The sequence below is a fragment of the Pseudorca crassidens genome, chromosome 16 (genome assembly GCF_039906515.1).
Source record: "Pseudorca crassidens isolate mPseCra1 chromosome 16, mPseCra1.hap1, whole genome shotgun sequence".
NCBI classification, from domain to species: domain Eukaryota; kingdom Metazoa; phylum Chordata; class Mammalia; order Artiodactyla; family Delphinidae; genus Pseudorca; species Pseudorca crassidens.
In genome coordinates, this window is record NC_090311.1 from 8,180,755 (window position 1) to 8,198,379 (window position 17,625).

A 17,625-nucleotide genomic window follows, 5' to 3' on the forward strand; every position below is an offset into this window, starting at 1 on the left:
ATCACTTAAGGGACTTGTCTGCAGTCACTAGGTGGACACAACTTTAGCATCCTGGCCCACGTGACTGCTGGCTGTATTCTTCCCACTGTGCTGTCGGCCAATGAGTGTTAATTGAGGAACGTAGCCTTATTCTGTTCACTGACTGTGATGTGGTCAAAGGCATAAAATCCAGGTATGAGATTGAAGCTGATCATCTGTTGTTTGTCCAGAACCCTCCAGTCTTGTTAGCTTTCGTCTCAGTCCCAGTGACAAACTCTAAATGTGAAAGATGTTCCTTTTGTCACTTGTTGATTAATATTCCTTGAAAAAAACTTATTTCCATATGCATAGCCCAAAGAGAAGTGTCAGCACTTAGACATACTGATGAGAAAAAGGCTTTGTGTTTTAGTAAAGGTTAATTAAGACCCATCAATTTTTTTCCTTTAAAACATTAAAATAATGTAATTAGCTATTTTTTTCCTCTCTACTCCCAGAGGGCAGATGTAAATGTTCCACCTAAATGAAGCTATTTATTTAAATTCATCCAGATTTCTTTGGAAGTTTTGTACATCTTTCTTCTGCCATATCAGCTTCGAGCTACAATAATTTAATAAGTTTTTCCTAGGGTGAAATTGGATGCCCTTTATCGATCTTACACTGAGGGGGCATTCAATTACTTAATCTGAAGTGGTATATCTGGGTCTCTCGATTACAGCTTTGTTATAAACGGCTTGCTAATGATGCTCGGGGTGCCTAGGTTAATAGGGGCCATCCTAGCCAGGGCTGGGTAATTGAACGCTTTCTATTTTGGGACCAGTTATGTGATCTCTTACGGTGGTACTAGGTTCCCACAATTACAGCCTGCATGCACAGGGCACAGTGCTGAGCCCAGGCTGGGGAGCAATCTCACTGAAATGTATACCTGAGAACTCTGGTTTAATACCTGAATGGGAGCGCCAAGTGTCCCCTCTCTTCTGAGTCCACTGGCACCAAAACGTGGACATTCCAGACAGGTGAAGTGCAGTGATATCCATTGCTTATTTCTTAAGAAAGAATAACCTGGGTGTTAGGTTTCGGAATGACTGTTCTTGGGATAATTGGTGGCATATGGAAAAGGCCAATCCAGGAAGAAAGCAGCAATCCATTTTCCTTTCAGTCCAGTCACATGAATCTGATTTTTCTTCACCGAGTTACGTTAGTTCATAGTTATATTTATTTTAAAGATCTTTTTGAAACCATACATAGTGTGCATCTATGTATTTGGGCAAATACAAATACGCTTTGTGTTTGGACAAATCCTAGCCCTGACCCAGCCTTCCAGAGTCTTGCCCCTGCCTTTTCTCCCATCCGTTTCCCCCGCCCGCACCTGCCGCATAGCCCAGCGGTCTGCTCTCCTGGTGGTCCCCATGGGCTTTGATCTCCAGCTTCTCTTCTTCATGCGGTCTTTACTTCCCTGATCTCCACGTAGCTGGCTTCCTTCTCATCATTCAGAGGTCCCCTCCTGAGTTAGGTCTTCCCTGGCCATCCTCTCTACTCTACCTCCCCTTCCTCTAAGGCATCAGCTCTCCCAGGGGATGGAGGCCAGGGATGCCACTACACATCCTACAGTGTACAGAACAGCCCCTGACAACAAAGAATTATCCGGCCCTGGTGCGGCATTGAGAGCTCCTGTTCAAGGGTTTCCTTGTTTTCTCCCTTTATATTTTCTTCCTACCCTTTATTAGCATCTGAGATGGTGTTATTCATTTGTGACTTTTTATTGTCTGTTGCCCTGCAGCCCCTAACTCCTGGTGGAGAAAAGCCCTCCCTGTCATGGTCACTCCGGCACCATTGCTGTCGAGGCTGACAAGGGTGGCCTGGAAGCCTCCAAGCTCCAGGTCCTGCACTTACAAAGGCTCACAGCAATGTATTCACCTGGTTATATGGGCTGTTGTTTTTATATTTACTTATTTATTTAATAAATTTATTTATTTATTTTTTATTCTTGGCTGTGTCGGGTCCTTGCTGCGGAGCGCGGGCTTCTCATTGCAGTGGCTTCTCTTGTTGCGGAGCACGGTCTCTAGGCGTGCAGGCTTCAGTAGTTGTGGCTCACGGGCTCTAAGAGCACAGGCTCAGTAGTTGTGGTGCACGGGCTTAGTTGCTCTGCGGCATGTGGGATCTTCCCAGACCAGAGCTCGAACCCGCATCTCCTGCATTGCCAGACGGATTCTCAACCACAGCGCCACCGGGGAAGCCTTGGCTGTTGTTTTCAGTCAAGTATTTGACATACTATACGCTGGCCATATGTTTTGATGGAATTTGTAAGTGTAAGATAGGTTTACAGTTTTTTCCTCCAAGAGAGGAAAAACCCCGGGGTTTTTTCCCACACCAGCAAAATCTCCAACTCTTAAGACACCAGCTGCGTGTCCTACAATTCAGTTGAATTCTTACAGTAACTCCCTGGAATTAGCACAGACTTCACGGGTCAAGGGCTCAGTCCTCTGAGACTGCCCCCACTTCAGGCCACAGTCACAAGTCTTGGGTCCCCAGGCTACCTACACTTCTGTCCTAATTGGCTGCAAATTCAGAGGTTCCCACAGCCCCCTCCTCAGGTTCCATAATTTGCCAAAATGATGCACAGAACTCAGGAGAGTGCCTTACTGACTATTACAAAGGAGATAATACAAGAACAGCCAGATGGAGGAGACGCACGGGGCAGTCTGCGGGGAGGGTCTTGGACCTTCCACGCCCCCTCTGGCTGCACCACCCGCCCAGCACTTCCATGAGCTCACCAACTAGCAAGCTCTCAGAATCCTGTCGTTTAGGGGGTTTTATGGAGGTTCCATTGTGTAGGCATGAGTGATTAAATCTTTGGCCATTGGTGATTAACTCAATCTCCAGCCCTTCTCCCTTTCCTGGAGGCTGGAGAGGCAGGGCTGAAAGTTCCAAGCTTCTAATCAAGGTTTGGTCTTTCTGGCTACCAGCCCCATCCTGAAGCTCTCTGGGGGCCCCAGCAATAGTCACCTCACAAGCATAAGCTGAGGTGTGGTTGAAAGGGGCTTGTTATGAATAACAAAAGGTGTTGTCCCTGTCACCCCTATCACTCAGGAAGTTCCAAGCGTTTTAGAAGCTCTGCGCCAGGAACAGGGGACAAAGACCGAATACGTATTTTTTATGACATCACAGCCCCCATCGCATGCTGGTTTCAGGCCTCCACACCTGGACTTGCATCTCGGGCAGTGCCCAGTGCACAATCTACCTTCAGAAGGGATCTGGTGAATCACAGAAGGGAGGAATGAATGAATTAGAGGAGAGTGTTTCTTTGAAGCCCTTAAGGCATCTGGAATTGTCTCCCCAGTTCTCTGCTCCCCGTTTTACATTTAAAAAGTGAGACGTGGCATGAAGAACCTAGGGGTAAGAAAGGAATAAAGACACAGACCTACTAGAGAATGGACTTGAGGATATGGGGAGGGAGAAGGGTAAGCTGTGACAAAGCGGGAGAGAGGCATGGACATGTATACACTACCAAACGTAAAATAGACAGCTAGTGGGAAGCAGCCGCATAGTAGCACAGGGAGATCAGTTCAGTGCTTTGTGACCGCCTGGAGGGGTGGGATAGGGAGGGTGAGAGGGAGGGAGACGCAAGAGGCAAGAGATATGGGAACATATGTATATGTATAACTGATTCACTTTGTTATAAAGCAGAAACACACCATTGTAAAGCAATTATACTCCAATAAAGATGTTAAAAAAAAAAAAAGTGAGACGTGGAGTGGGAGGTCTGGCTGGAGGGTGCAGCCTGCCCAGGGGACAAATCCTCTGGCTCACCACGTCCCAGGCCTCTCGGTTGAGACTGTCCGCGTCTCTGCCTACTCAGGTCTATTTGTTTATTTTGCTTGTCAAAGGAAACCTTTGTTCTTGTTGAGGAATGTTTTGCCCATCCTGTTGGGTCCAGATTTTGTACATTCTTGTCTTGGAGCTTCAAAAACCATGTTTGGAAAAAAATTGAATTAGGCCTCCTGTAGCCAGAGAGACAGAAGGGTGCGACCGGCTCCCCGCTGCGATGCTGGTTGGAGCCTTATTTTAACCCCACGTGGCCTTGTTTTTGGCGTGTGAAAAATGTTTTCTTGGCCTAGTGAGTGGGTTTCCAAGTAGGGGAGCTTGCCCTGTTGTTTCTCCTGTTGGGGAGAATTGTTTGTACCCAGTGATGGGTCAGGGGTGGTTGAACAAGTTGGGGGCAGAGGTTTGAGCCTTGAGGTTCCCGGCACGTCCTCCCACTGCTCTCTGGGATGAGTGGGTGGCGGCCCGAGGCACTGGCCTGGTTCCAGCCGAACCCTCCCACAGCCCCTGCTCCTCTGCACTTCTCAGAACTGCTCTGACCCGTATCTCAGCCTTTGCTCGCTAGCATTCCTCAAACTGCTTCCTTGAGACAGTAGTGAGAGTTCTTTGGCCAATTATGTTTTGGAAACGTTGTGTATTTTATTCTTCTCCTGTGAAAAATCCTACTCTAAAGAAGTCTGTGTAGTTTGGTCCATCTCACCTTTTCTCCAGGTAATTTAAGCACTGACCTATGGACAACACGCAGGACATTTTGTGGAAGATGTTTTAGGAAACTGCTTGGCTATTTCTTGGTCATTGTGTTTTGACAAAACATGGGCCTTTTGGTCCAAGGGGAGGGAATATTTCTGCTGGTGAGTTCTGATTGTTCAGCCTTTCAGCCAACGGGAGAGGGGGCTTAACGCAGGGTTAGTTAATATCACCTTCTCTAGGATTGTTGGAGGGGTGTGTGTATGCAGAATTGGAGGTGAGTCTGCCACCCCTGGGTGATTCTGAGGTGCTAAGGAAAAATAACGGGATGGGATTACCCATCCTTGATTCACTTCAGATGTTCTTGGCATCCATTGACAATTAAAAAATAAGAGTAATAGTCATTGATGATGCTATTATTATCTACCTTTTATGGGATGCTCAATATGTGTAGGCATTATGCAAAGTCTTCACATGCATTAGCTGATATACTACTTGTTACACACTTGAAAGGGAGGTACTTTTTATCCTAATTTGACTGGTGAGGAAACCAGAGCTCAGAGAGGTTATATGGCTGGCTCAAGGTCACATAGCTAGCTGGTTAGCATTGTTATACCACTGCTGCAAACTAAGTAGGTCTCCTTCTTTGCTCTTTTTACAACATCCACAAAGAGGTGTCATTTGGGCAACAATACATTTTATAACCGCAGGATTCTGTTAATGGATTTTGAAGAGTCATGTTTTCCCCAGGATGATGAAAGTGAAAAATTGTTTTAGGGTCTAAAGTGTTCTGTTGCTCAGGGGAATACTGCACGTTGGATTTAATTGCTTAATTACTTAAAGTCAAAAAAATTTTTTAATATGATACATTCTACTGAAGGAGAAAATCATTTCAGTGTTTCTAAATTTTCATTAACTTTTGCGTCCTAAGCTAGTAATAAATGTTAGCTCTAGGTTAAGAGACTATTGGTGCTACTGGGAGAGTAAAAACCATTTTCTCTGCCTGCTCCCACCCTAAACATCCTCCTTCTTGGATTTTTTGTTGACTTAACAGCACTGATATTTCAATTCATCCCTCAAATTCATAGTCTGACTGTGCATGAATCTGAGAATGACTGCAAGTCCTGGGACAGGGGGATCCAGTCACTTAGATGTGTCAAGGCAAAGGCATAACAGAATATGTGGGTTGTGTAAAGTAGGAGGTGTTTAATATGGTGCTGGTGGCGCTGGTGTTGGGGCCACATTTGGAGGCAGAGACTGAACTCCAAAGCCAAGCACCAAAGACCCGAAACCTCTCCCTTTATCCTATATGATTTTCATATATCCTATATGATTAACTTGCTTGTGACCCAGTCAGCTTGGCCAAAATTGAGAAGTGGAAAAGAAGCGTGAACGTCTCTCCTTGGAAGATGGTCCCAGGGTTATTGCTATCATCACATAATGTAATACGACCTCTTTTCTCTGTTGTTTAGGCAATCTGACATCTTAAAGATTTTGAAGAGGAAACATTTCAAAGGAACACAGGCTGTAAAAGAAGAAATCTTCATGGACTCTGTGTGGGTGGTGCGCCAGTCCATCCTTCATTGAGGCCATGAGATCTTCTAATCCCTTGGGTGTTCCCATGTTCTCCAGTGAGAACTCCTCCACTTCATTTGGTGCCATGGGAAAAACCTGAAGGACAGGAAGAATTGCTCCCGACCTTGTGGCTTTTTCCAGGATTGCAGTGGCTCTTACAGACCATGACAATTGGAGATCATTCGTGTTGTCTTTCGGAGTCGAACCAAAGAACACGCATCCTCATTCTCTGGTGTTTTAGCGCCTGATCATTTTTATATGTTTCTGTTGCTTGTGCCTTTCAACCATTGTATGTGATCACGAGACGTCCTTGAAGTTTTCCAGCACGACTTGCAGGCATCCGGACTCCCTGGGGACTCGCCCATGGCTCGGCGGGCCAGCAGCCCAAGGGCATTACGATGAGGCACTGCATTAATTGCTGCATCCAGCTGTTGCCCGACGAAGCACATACACAGCAGGTCAGCTGCCGACGAGGCCCCCATCACAGTCGCCAGGAGTGCCCCATGTGCAAAGGAGAAAACAAAATTGTGTTTCGAGTGGACGGTAAGCAGATGAACTTGCTTGCCGTTCTCGAAGTGAGGGCTGAAGGGAATGAGAGCTGGAGTGGGTTTCTGCGCTTCAAGAAGGGGAAGCGATGCAGCCTCGTTTTTGGATTGATAATAATGACGTTGGTGATGGCTTCCTACATCCTTTCTGGGGTCCACCAAGAGCTTCTGATCTCATCACCTTTCCATTACGGAGCCCTCCCCAGCAATCCCAGCTTGATGGATGGTGAAAATCCGAGTGACACAAAAGAGCATCATCACCAACCCTCTGTAAATAATATTTCGTACGTGAAGGACGATCCAAGCATTAAATTAATTATCAGCAGCATCACAGCCAGGATTGAGTTCACAACCAGACAGCTCCCAGACGTGGAAGATCTCAAGAAGCAGGAATTGCACGTGAGTAGCCTGGTGCTCATTTCTGTGGACTGATTTTTAAAAAATTGCTGCTTCCTTTCCTGTCACCACCTTTGGGAAGAAAATGACCAAAAATTTCTCAAGTGTAGCAATGGTAATTTGACAGCCTTATGGATGAGAGCTCACTGGGAGGTCCGTGTCCACGCAGTTAGCCCAGAGAAGGGAATTCTGTACTGAATGGCGCAGCAAGCAATGTTGAAGGACGCCCCTCCCAATAATTCCTTCCCGGGACTTTTTGCTTGAAATGTGGCCCTGGCAGTTAACGTTGCTTTTGTAGATTACCGTCATCTTGTTTCTAGTCTGTCCTAATCACAGTGTTTGCCTCTAACGGCCATTTAAATATCCAGCTACATAGTCAAAAGTTCCAACTCTTTAATTTAGTTAGATTGCTGTGTGTGTGTGTGTGCGTGTGTGTGTGTGCAAGGTGAATCATGGTAGAATGGAGTTTGATTGAACTTTTATTTTCATTCTCTCCAAATTTTATTTTTATTTGGGGTTAAGGAAATGCATGGTCATTGGCTGTTTACCAAGTTTTGCTTTGTTTTAGTATTTAGTCGTCATCCAATAATAGTTCCAATGTGAACGCTGGAATAAGTCTCAGGACAGGATCATACTGTGGACAGAATGTGCTTGTGCTAATGTTTTCCCCTCGGTGCGTCTCTCCCCCTTTTTGTCTTTTTGACCGCAGATGTTTTCAGTCATCCCGCACAAATTCCTCCCCAACAGTAAGAGCCCCTGTTGGTACGAGGAGTTCACGGGGAGGAACACCACCGACCCCTATCTGACCAACTCCTACGTGCTCTACTCCAAGCGCTTCCGCTCCACCTTCGACGCCCTGCGCAAGGCCTTCTGGGGCCACCTGTCCCACGCGCACGGCAAGCACTTCCGCCTCCGCTGCCTGCCGCACTTCTACATCATCGGGCAGCCCAAGTGCGGCACCACCGACCTCTACGACCGCCTGCGGCTGCACCCGGAAGTGAAGTTCTCCGCCATCAAGGAGCCGCACTGGTGGACCCGGAAGCGCTTCGGTGCGTGCCAGCGCGGTCCCCGGTCCCCGTGGTGACGGTGCACGTGGGGGTCTCTCACCAAGCCCGGTGCCTCCTTCATCCAGTCGCTCTTTACACGCACGTCGGGGGCGGGATCAGGGGTCACCGTCAGGTTCGGGATCATGGTCAGGGTTGGCGTGGGAGCCCTGAGACTGACCCGAGCAGGGCTGTGCGAGGCCCCAGGAGGGATGCAGGGCGGGGAGATGAGAAAACATGCCAAGATGCAGAGATCTGACAATTCTCTGTTTAGGGATCCCCAGGCAGACATCCAGCAGGACCGAGCACCCAGCTCCCGACCACCCGGTGAGCATGTATGCAGCCCCGGCGGTGGGGAGGGCGAGGGCGAGGGGTCAGGATCAGCAGCTCTTCTTGTTCGGAAGGGCACACGCAGCACCCGGGAGTGGTGAGTGCTGGCCGGGTGGACGTCTGTCGGGGGCTGTGCATCCAGCTCCCAGCTCCGTGCTGTTCCTGCTGGAGCCCGGCACCCACATGCCCACCCCCGGAGGTGGCAGGAGAGAGAAAGACGGCTGCATGAGCAGGGCTTCCGCTTCCTGCCAGTTCATCTCAGGGCCCTGAGCCTGTCATTAAGCTGCTTCGGGCTTCTTTTCTCTGACCTGACCCTTCGGCTTCGCAGGGTCAGAATGAAAGCCCCAGGGAGATAATTCTGGGAGACCCTGCTCACAGCACCCCACCCCTTTCCCGCGGGGTTGGCATGCAGGCTGCCTTCTGCTCGAGCCACCCATCCGCCCTTGGGTCACTGTTTCCTCTCCTTAACCTTTTCCCTTATGCCAGGAGATGTTTGGTCACTGGAGGTAAGGGATGACAAACGCCAAAGTTCGGGAAGCCGTCGAGGGTGGTTTCCGTGCAAAGGACCTAGGTTGCTTGGAAGGGAATTTTGAACGTTTTCCGTAGTACAGCCTAAGTTGAGACCAACTCTTAATGTGTTTCCCGACAAACGTTTGACTGAATCCCTTTGCTGTTCCTCCTGGAGTGAACAGAAGCGTACATGTGTCTTTTGTGCTTGGCGGCGGCAGCTGTGGGAGCCAGGGTTTCTCTACTCGTCTGAAGAGCGGCCTCCCCTACGCAGCTCACCATTTTCCCCCGTGCAAACCAGGTTCCCACTGGCAGAGGAGAGAGAGGCACAGGGGCATGTGGGCCTCTGGAGTCTGGGCTCCAGTGTCACCTTGAACCTCTTGCTGTTTTGCCCCTAGATGCTCTCTCTCCACTTTCCATTAACCTTGGTGGCTGTGGTTTAGGGCAGTGTGTTGTCAGTACATTTTCAAGTGAAATGTACCCACTTCAGAGGCAAGGGCAGAATTTAGGCTGCATGTGGCTGATGCCAGAATAACCCAGGTGTCTGTCCGGGGACCATCGATTCCCCTTATTGTTTGGACAGATGGACAGACTGCTTGATGGAATAGAACCTCAGGAAGATGCTGGTCGGCCCTGGTGTAGAAGACTCATCTGAGTTTCAAAGGATGCCGCCCCTCCGATGGGCTGCCTTTTCTTTTGATTCAGTGTGTGTATCCTGACACCACTGCTGCCCCGCCCCTGGGGGGCCTCACCTGGTGCACATGTTAACTGGCCCCAAACTCTCTGTCCCTCCGAGTAGACTCGATTCTAGTTCTTGAACAGGCATGCCAGCCTTTCAGCGGCTACCGTGCAGCTTAATGGTGGTGCATTCCACCCCTCGAAGTGCACGTGAGTTAAAGGATCATGGCCCATTCACAGACGCCCCTCCCTCTCTTGCAGCTCCTCGGGCTGAGCCTTGGCTGCTGCAGCTGGGCCCTTGGACCTTTCCATCCCCTGTGGTCACTCCCCAGAAGCCATCAGCCCAGCCGTGGCAGCTTTGTCCTAACTCCTGCTTCCTGGTTCTTGTAGGAATCGTCCGCCTGAGAGATGGTCTGCGGGACCGCTATCCCGTGGAAGATTATCTGGACCTCTTTGACCTGGCTGCACACCAGATTCATCAAGGACTGCAGGCCAGCTCTGCAAAGGAACAGAGCAAGATGAATAGAATCATTATCGGTATGGCGTCCGTGTAACTCCCGCGAGGGCCCCCCTGCTTCTGCCCCGGGCCAGGCCGGGCTTCACTGCACCTGCGAGCATTTGCATGCTGGCTGCTGGCAGCTGCCGTGCATGCACTTCCCCGCTAGCCATCACTCTCACCCCCGTGTAAAAGGTTCATAGTGCTCGTGCAACTTCAATAAAGCAGAAATGTTTAGTAGACTCTAGTTCCGTGGAGACTCAAGCACACCGGAACTGGTTTTTTGGAAAAGTTGCCATTTCTTTGCGTTTACTTGAATTAAGCTTGCATGCTTGATTTCTTTTCATGATACACCCACCTGAGTAAGTTTGGTTGGGGGATCATGAATGTAAAATGAACCAGTTAGTCATCAGTTTAATTCTTGGGGCTTTTGTACTCCCTGGCCGCTGGGACCCTGCAAAGACGGAGGTGGCCTCTCCTGAAACAGACGCCGCCCTATTGCATCGTGGGTGACTAATTGCTGTTGAAAAAGCTTAGGCCTTGTCAAGCTGATGCCTTTAGACATTCAAAATGAGGTGGTTTGATTAATAGTCATTAAAAAAAAATTCACAAGAGTGTTTTATAAAAAACATATCTATTCACTCTCTCTATTGGATTCAGCTTAGGAGAAGACATTTATCCACTTACACCTCTGAAAGGGAGAAATTGAATCACATATTTTGCTTAAATTGATTACCTGAGGCAGTGATCTATTTTTTTATTCTCCTAAATCTGTTATGTTTTGATTCTCTAAATTCGGTGACTCTATTAGTGACTAAAAGGAATTGGAATCAACCATTTGAAAGATGGATGTTTACTTGACTCCCATATCCAGGGGGACAGGCTTACACGCCTAAGCCCCAATTTATTTATTTATTTTTAACTCAAAGAAATCGGGTCCTAGGAGCCAGTTGAGATCACACCCTCTCACCCAGTGTGAACTGGCTACTAGCTATTTTCTTGCAGCCTTGAGTTCTAACACCTCAAATTACAAATCTTAATTAATATTTGACTGTGACTCCCATACCATATGCCTCTGGGAAAATCTCATGTTCTTAGGAAAGAGCTAAAAATATGCATCCTAGGGTCCAGAAATAGAGCCTAAGATAATGAATGAAAAAGGAAGGCTTTAGTTTGGTTTCCTAATTTTATTTACTTCTGGATTTAGAAATGAAAACTAAGGAATATATCTACAGCTCTGATGTTCACTTGAAGCAGAGTTTATTCAATTTTACGGTAGATGGAAAGCCGGCATCCAGCTCTGATCGTGCCACCAGCCCGCTCTGTGCCATGTGACACGTCGGTCTTTGTGTTCGTGAACTCAGTCTGCTCATCTGTAAAATGGGCTTGTTGGGCCAGATCAGTTCTGGGCTCTTCCCAGCCCTGAAATGTGATTGAACTCTGCTTCAGTTCTTTCGTTAGATCCTTGGTAGAAGCATACTGGTCTTTTTTCATCTTGGCTGATGCGTCAGAGAGGGCCTTTTCTCAGTGGTCTGGGCTAATGGCTGGAGTCATGAAGGACTCAAGTGACTGGGTTCTTTGGGCTGGGGATAGGCCAGAGAACCTTTCCCCAGTGCAGAGAAAGGCCCCTGCCTCTGCTCTCATGGCCACCCGGCTCTGCCCTGTCAAGGTGCTCACGTGGGGCTCTGATTGTTTATTGAATTATTGATCTTCCCCTAGATTACGAGGTTTGAGAGGGAAGGGTCTGTCTTGTTTCCTGCATCTATCCCCAGTGCCAGGCATAGTGCCGGGCACATATTAGACACCAAATCAGAGCTTTCTGCCTGGATGGATGAAGGATGAATGAAGGAAGGATGGATAGATGGATGGGTGGATGGACAAGCGTAGAACCAGTTCATTTATGGGACTGACAGAATTTGTGCCAACTAAGTTTTAGATACTTCCCTTGTCCTAATATTCCCTTATTCATTGTGAGTAGAATTTTCAGAGGACTTCTGATTGACTTGTTTTTTCTGTATTCTATGGTATTATCTCTTAAAAAAAAATAGAAATAAAGATCAGAATAGTAATGCTCACCTGGACATGATGGCACATCCAACAGAATAAATCGGGCCCTGCTAACACTCTGCATGACTGGGATGTGCTCATCACTGATCAAAGAGACTTAGTCTTTTGGCTCAGATTTTCACTGAATAAGTGACTTGGAGATGTATCGTATAATCCCATGTAAAGTGTTGGGAAATCAAGTGTATAATTAATTGATTGATTTGTTTTTCTTTCTAAGTCTCTGAAGATGGTCCTGAAAAAAAAAAGTCAGGGAATTGATTCAGTTATCCGAGATAGAAATGTTGAAATGTCTGTGTCTTGTCCTTTCCCCTGTCCTAGAATGTGTGTTTAACGTTATCATGCTTCATTCACACAGACTGTGATCAAACAGGGGCTAGAACCAGCTTCCTGCTCACGCAGTCAGCACTGAGTGAATGCCACCTGTGTGCAGGGTGACGGGGTGGATGGGCACGCAGGACCGAGGTCGCATGAGCCTTCCCGCAAAGCCTTCCTCTCGTTTGGTCTTAGAATGTGCACTGGGACCGACCCTTGTGATTTCAAGGGAAGATTGATGCAGATTGCGTGCAGTTTCCTAATGAGAAATGAGGATAAAAACAATGCCGGAAGCAATAACTGTCATTGAGAGGGAGAAAAGTAAATGATCAGTGAAAAAGGCCGCCACAGCAATTTCAAGGAGCAAAATGATTAACCCAGAAGTTCGGATCCCCGAACTTCTCCTTCATCCCTGATACTTTCTGAAGGGAACCATCTAGTACAGTCTCAGCGGGCCCTTAAAATGCCAGAGGGCTATGCACCGTTAGCAAGTTAAACATCGTGAAATTGGGAGGCCAGATGCTAGTAGAGGTTTTTTGGCACATCCTGGAGAGAGGAGCTGGGAGGAAGAGGGGTGCTCAGTGTTGCGTGGATCACCTCGATCTCCAGATGGAGGTCACAGAGGGGAGGGGGTGACACGGCAGCAGAGGGTGGTCATCAGCCTCCTTTTCCTGGAGTCCCGTCTGCCAGCGTGGCAGACCAGCTCACCCGCTAACACCTATTTAAGAAGGTATCACAGCCAGGTTTGGCCCCTAATTCAGGCCGCTCTGTGGGAGCCCGTAACTCAGCACTGCTCACTCGTTTTCCGTTTCCAGGGGAGGCCAGCGCCTCCACCATGTGGGATAACAACGCCTGGACGTTCTTCTACGACAACAGCACGGATGGCGAGCCCCCCTTTCTGACCCAGGACTTCATCCACGCCTTTCAGCCAGACGCGAAACTGATCGTCATGCTGAGGGACCCTGTGGAGAGGTGAGCAGTGTAGATTTTTCGTTCTGGGAAAAGAAAAGGCAGTTCTGAAGAACAGTCTTCTCTCTCATCAGAAACAAGATTTTGCTGCTGCTTCTTTTTTTTTTTTTAAATAAACAAGCTTAACTTGCAATGTTACTGCTGTTGCTTATGTAAACATTATTCTTGGGGCAATCTTCACTGCATCTAAACAAACCGAGGATTTTTTCCTTAGCCATTTTGACCCTGGTCTGTGGGCCTGCGGCCTCGGCCGGTCTGACCTCGGGACATGCCCCTTGGGTGATGTCCGGCCATGAAAAATGCCCTTAGAATTGGGGATATCGAAGCTCTCCGCAGGGTTTAACTCCTAGAATTCCTTGTCTCCCGACTTGATTGATGCCTTTATCCTGTTGGCTCTGAACGTGCAAGCTCACCTTTCCTTGAGACACCAAAAGGCAGAAAACGACAGACAGAGCTGCTTTGTTGCAGAGGGCAGGAGGTGCCCGGTGCAGATGAGGCCAGGCTAGCACGGTATTGAACCGAGGGTTGTCTAAGGGTGGCCAGGCTGGCACTGGGTGATGCTGAGGTCACTGACGACGCCTGTGCGGATGGCAGAGTCTTAGGGCTGCCAGGACTTTAAAATCATTTAGTCCACCCCTGCCCCCCGCCCCCGCCCTGGCCAGTACCCCTACACCAGAGATAAGAGGCTCCAGTATGGTCCAGGAGTTCCCCACCCAGAATGGCCAGTCCTGCTCAGACAGCTCTGAGAGAGCATCCTTCCTGTTTTGAGCCCAAGTCTGTCTTTTGGGAGCATCGACACTTCGGACCCATTTCTTCCCTACGCAGGCCACGTCTAATCCTAAACGGAAGAGCCTGCCGGATATTGAAGACGGCGGCCACAGCCCTGTGTCTTATTTTCCTTTGAGCTAAATGCCTCTTGTTATGGGTTTCATTAATTAATGACACCCTTGCCCACAAAGATGTATGTGAATGTGACCTTGTTTGGAAATAGGGTCTTTGCTGACGGACTCAGGTTAAGATGAGGTCACACTGGACGAGGGTGGGCCCTAATCCAAGAGCTGGTGTCCTTATGAGAAGAGAACATTTGGACACCGAGACCTGCAGACACAGGGAGCACACATGTGAGGCTGCAGGCAGAGGTTGGAGTGATTCTGCCAGAAGCCGAGCCCGCCCGGGGAGGCCGGCAGCCCCAGCAGTGGGACACAGGCCCAGAACAGATTCTCCTCAGAAGCCCCAGAGCGAACCGGCCCTGCTGACACCTGGATTTCAGACTTCCGGCTTTCAGAACTGTGAGAGAATAAATTCCTGCTGTAATAAGCCACAAGTTTGTGGTAGTGTTACAGCAGCCCTAGGACACTAACACCCCCCAGTTCCTTCCTTGGATGGCATACATTCCTGGCCCCGTAGCCTTGCCGATGATGACAATTTTAAAAACACCTATAATCTCCCACCCAGATAGTCATTATTTTTATTTTGCTTAGTTTCTTCCAAAGTACGTATCTTTGTAGATAAGTGTAGTGTGTGTGTGTGTGTGTGTGTGCGCGCGCGTGTGGTGTGCAGCTGTGTGAATATGCAGTCTTACATCTTGCTTCTTTCATTTCGAATTGTTGATTTACCTCCTTGTCCCCATCGTGGCGTCTCCGAATGGCCCCCGGGCACCACAGTCATCTGGTCAGAGAGCTGGATGGCCCTTGCTCCGTCTCCACCCCTGCAGCCCTCCTGTGTCGCACCATGGGGCCTGTCTCGATGCTGCACCTCCTTCAGCCTCGGGAATCCGTCCGCTCTGCTAAGGAGGCAGCCCTGACCTCGGAGCAGCTTGCCACGTCCTGCCTGCTAGTTCCCATACCTCGGGAGGCAGGAATCTGACCCTTCTGCTCAGAGCGTGGGCTGGTCCCCCACGGCTTGAGAACACTTGACACAAACCAGCCATATTCTTGTGTGGACAAGATTACATAACCGTCAGCCTTGAAAGGCCTGGTGATTAAGTGACCCCACGCTGCCCACTGAGGTGTTTTCACAGCTGCTCTGCCATGCCCCCGCCCCCCGCCCCCGGGCCGCCCCTGCTGCAGTTCACGAGGCCGGAACATTCTCTCTCGGGGGTGCTCGCTGCTCGTCCAGTGTCTTCCTGTCACATCTCCCTGTTCCTCCTTCTGTGGGAGGTCACACTGCCTTGACTCCAGAGGGCCAAGAGGGTGAAACTTCAGCCTCTGTCACTCCCTGGGCACAGAGGTGGGAGCCTTGGGGATGGGGTGCTCACAGGCGTGGCCATGGTCGTTACCGTCTGCGGTTCAGCCTGGGTGGGGAGGGAGGGCGAAGTGTGGCACCAAAGAGGGAAGGAGCTCCTAGTCGGGGGTCCAGAAAGGCCATTCTGGAGGAGCTGAGGCCAGGCGGGGTTTTGAGGGCTGAGTAAGAGTTTGCCAAGTGAACAGAGTAGCAAGGTGGTCAAGGGGAAGGAGGGTTCTGAGTAGGGAGAATGGAGAGCACGAAGGGAAGGACCGCGTGTTCTCTTGGAGAGCGGGGCCAGCTTTCCTGAGTGTGTCCCTTTCTCTCCACAGTCCTGAGTCCACCTCTGAGGACACATGCACCATAAAGGCGAGCCTTTAATAGGTAGGGTCGTCATGCTGCCTGGGTTCAGGCACTGAGTGGGGAGCTGGACCTGCCTGACTCTCCTCTCAGACTCCAGCCCAAAATCCCCCTTTTAGAAGGCTCTTGGGCCCAAGATGGTGTCCTCTTGTTTCCTTTTTTTTTTTTGAGGAACAGATACTCTATTTATACCAGAAACTGAAGGTTCTTAACTTCCTGGTGCTCACTTAACAGAAAGAGATCATCAGTTAAAATGTTCCGATTCCCAGTCACATGCTGGGCACCATGTTTGGTGCCGAGCAGACATGTGTAGGTGCCTGTCCTCCAGGAGCTGTACTTTGTCAGGAAAGCGAGACATTGACTCTCATGATGCATGTGATGGTACCAAGGAGAAGGGCAGGTTGCCATGGTGACAGCCTCATCAGGAAGCTGACCCAGTCGTGGGGTTGCCTACTGTATTTGTCATCTACTGCTGCGTAACAAATCACCCAGAAACTTGGCTGCTTAAAACAACACACTTACTATCTCACACTATCTTCTGTGCGTCGGCACCTGACACAGCTTTCCTGGATCCTCTACTTCAGGGTCTCTCCCAAGGTTGCAGTCAGTGTGTCACCAGGGCAGGGCCTCATCCGAAGGCTTGACTGGGTAAGGATCTGCTTTCAAGCTTGTGTGGTTGTTAGCAGAATTCAGTTCCTCAAGAGCTGTTGGAAGGAGGGCCACCGTTCTTTACTGGCCGTCGGCTAGAGGCTTCCCTCAGTACCTTGCCACTGGGCCTCAACAACATCAGAGGTTGCTTGCTCCATCAGAGCCAGCAAAGGAGAGAGCTGCTACCAAGTTGGAAGCCTTCATCTTTGGTAATCTGAGCACCAGAGTGACAGCCCATCACCCTTGCCACGTTCTCTTGATGAGAAGCAAGTCACGAAGTCCAGGCCATAGTCAAGGGGAGGAGATTACAGGGAGTGAATACCAAGAAGTGAGGCTCTTGGGGACCATCTTAGAAGTTGCCTCCTGGGACTTCCCTGGCGGTCCAGTGGCTAAGACTGCACGATCCCAATGCAGGGGGCCTGGGTTCGATCCCTGGTCAGGGAACTAGATCCCACGTGCTGCAACTAAAAGATCCCGCATGCCGCAACTAAAAGATCCCGCGTGCCGCAACTGAGACCTGGCGCAGCCAAATAAATAAATAAGTAAATAAATATTTTTTTTTAAAAAGGAAGTTACCTTGCACACCTCCTTTGCCCGTGCTGCTCTCTGTTCCTCCAGGAAAGCACACCCTTAGAGCCGGAAGAAGAGCAAGTACCAGTGTAGCACCATGTGTCGTGGCAGGGCCCGCACATGCGTTGGGGAGTGTGTGTGCATGTGTGTATTTTCTGTGTGGGTTACCGACAGTAGCAGCTGTTCTATTGCTTTTTAAACATTTATAAAAGTATGTAACAATAGGAATTTCTTCTTTTTTGAACTCCGTGACTCATGGCCTGAAATGACTGGCTTATTTCCCATCCCAACCAGAAAGGATGATAAATTCTGGGTGGTTAGGTCACTCTTGAAGAAACAAACACTTGGGACCCAGGTTTCTATTAGTCTAACTGGGTCCTGTGCCGTTAGCCACTTCAGCCATTCCGTGACCTTGCACTTC

The 17,625-nt window shown here is 49.1% G+C and overlaps 1 protein-coding gene across 9 annotated transcripts in view; it reads left to right on the plus strand.

Annotated features, from left to right (window-relative positions):
• The window catches only part of CHST15 (carbohydrate sulfotransferase 15), a 99,789-nt gene that overhangs the window by 44,796 nt on the left and 37,368 nt on the right, over window positions 1-17,625 (plus strand). For all 9 annotated transcript variants that reach the window (XR_010935719.1, XR_010935721.1, XR_010935720.1 and 6 more), the window contains 4 exons: window positions 5,958-7,004; window positions 7,711-8,050; window positions 9,950-10,096; window positions 13,250-13,406. Coding sequence is in view for 6 of the 9 variants with exons in the window: in XM_067709123.1 (XP_067565224.1) it covers window positions 6,459-7,004; window positions 7,711-8,050; window positions 9,950-10,096; window positions 13,250-13,406 (1,190 nt within the window). In the remaining 3 variants the exon portion in view is untranslated. The remainder of the gene's footprint in view (window positions 1-5,957; window positions 7,005-7,710; window positions 8,051-9,949; window positions 10,097-13,249; window positions 13,407-17,625) is intronic.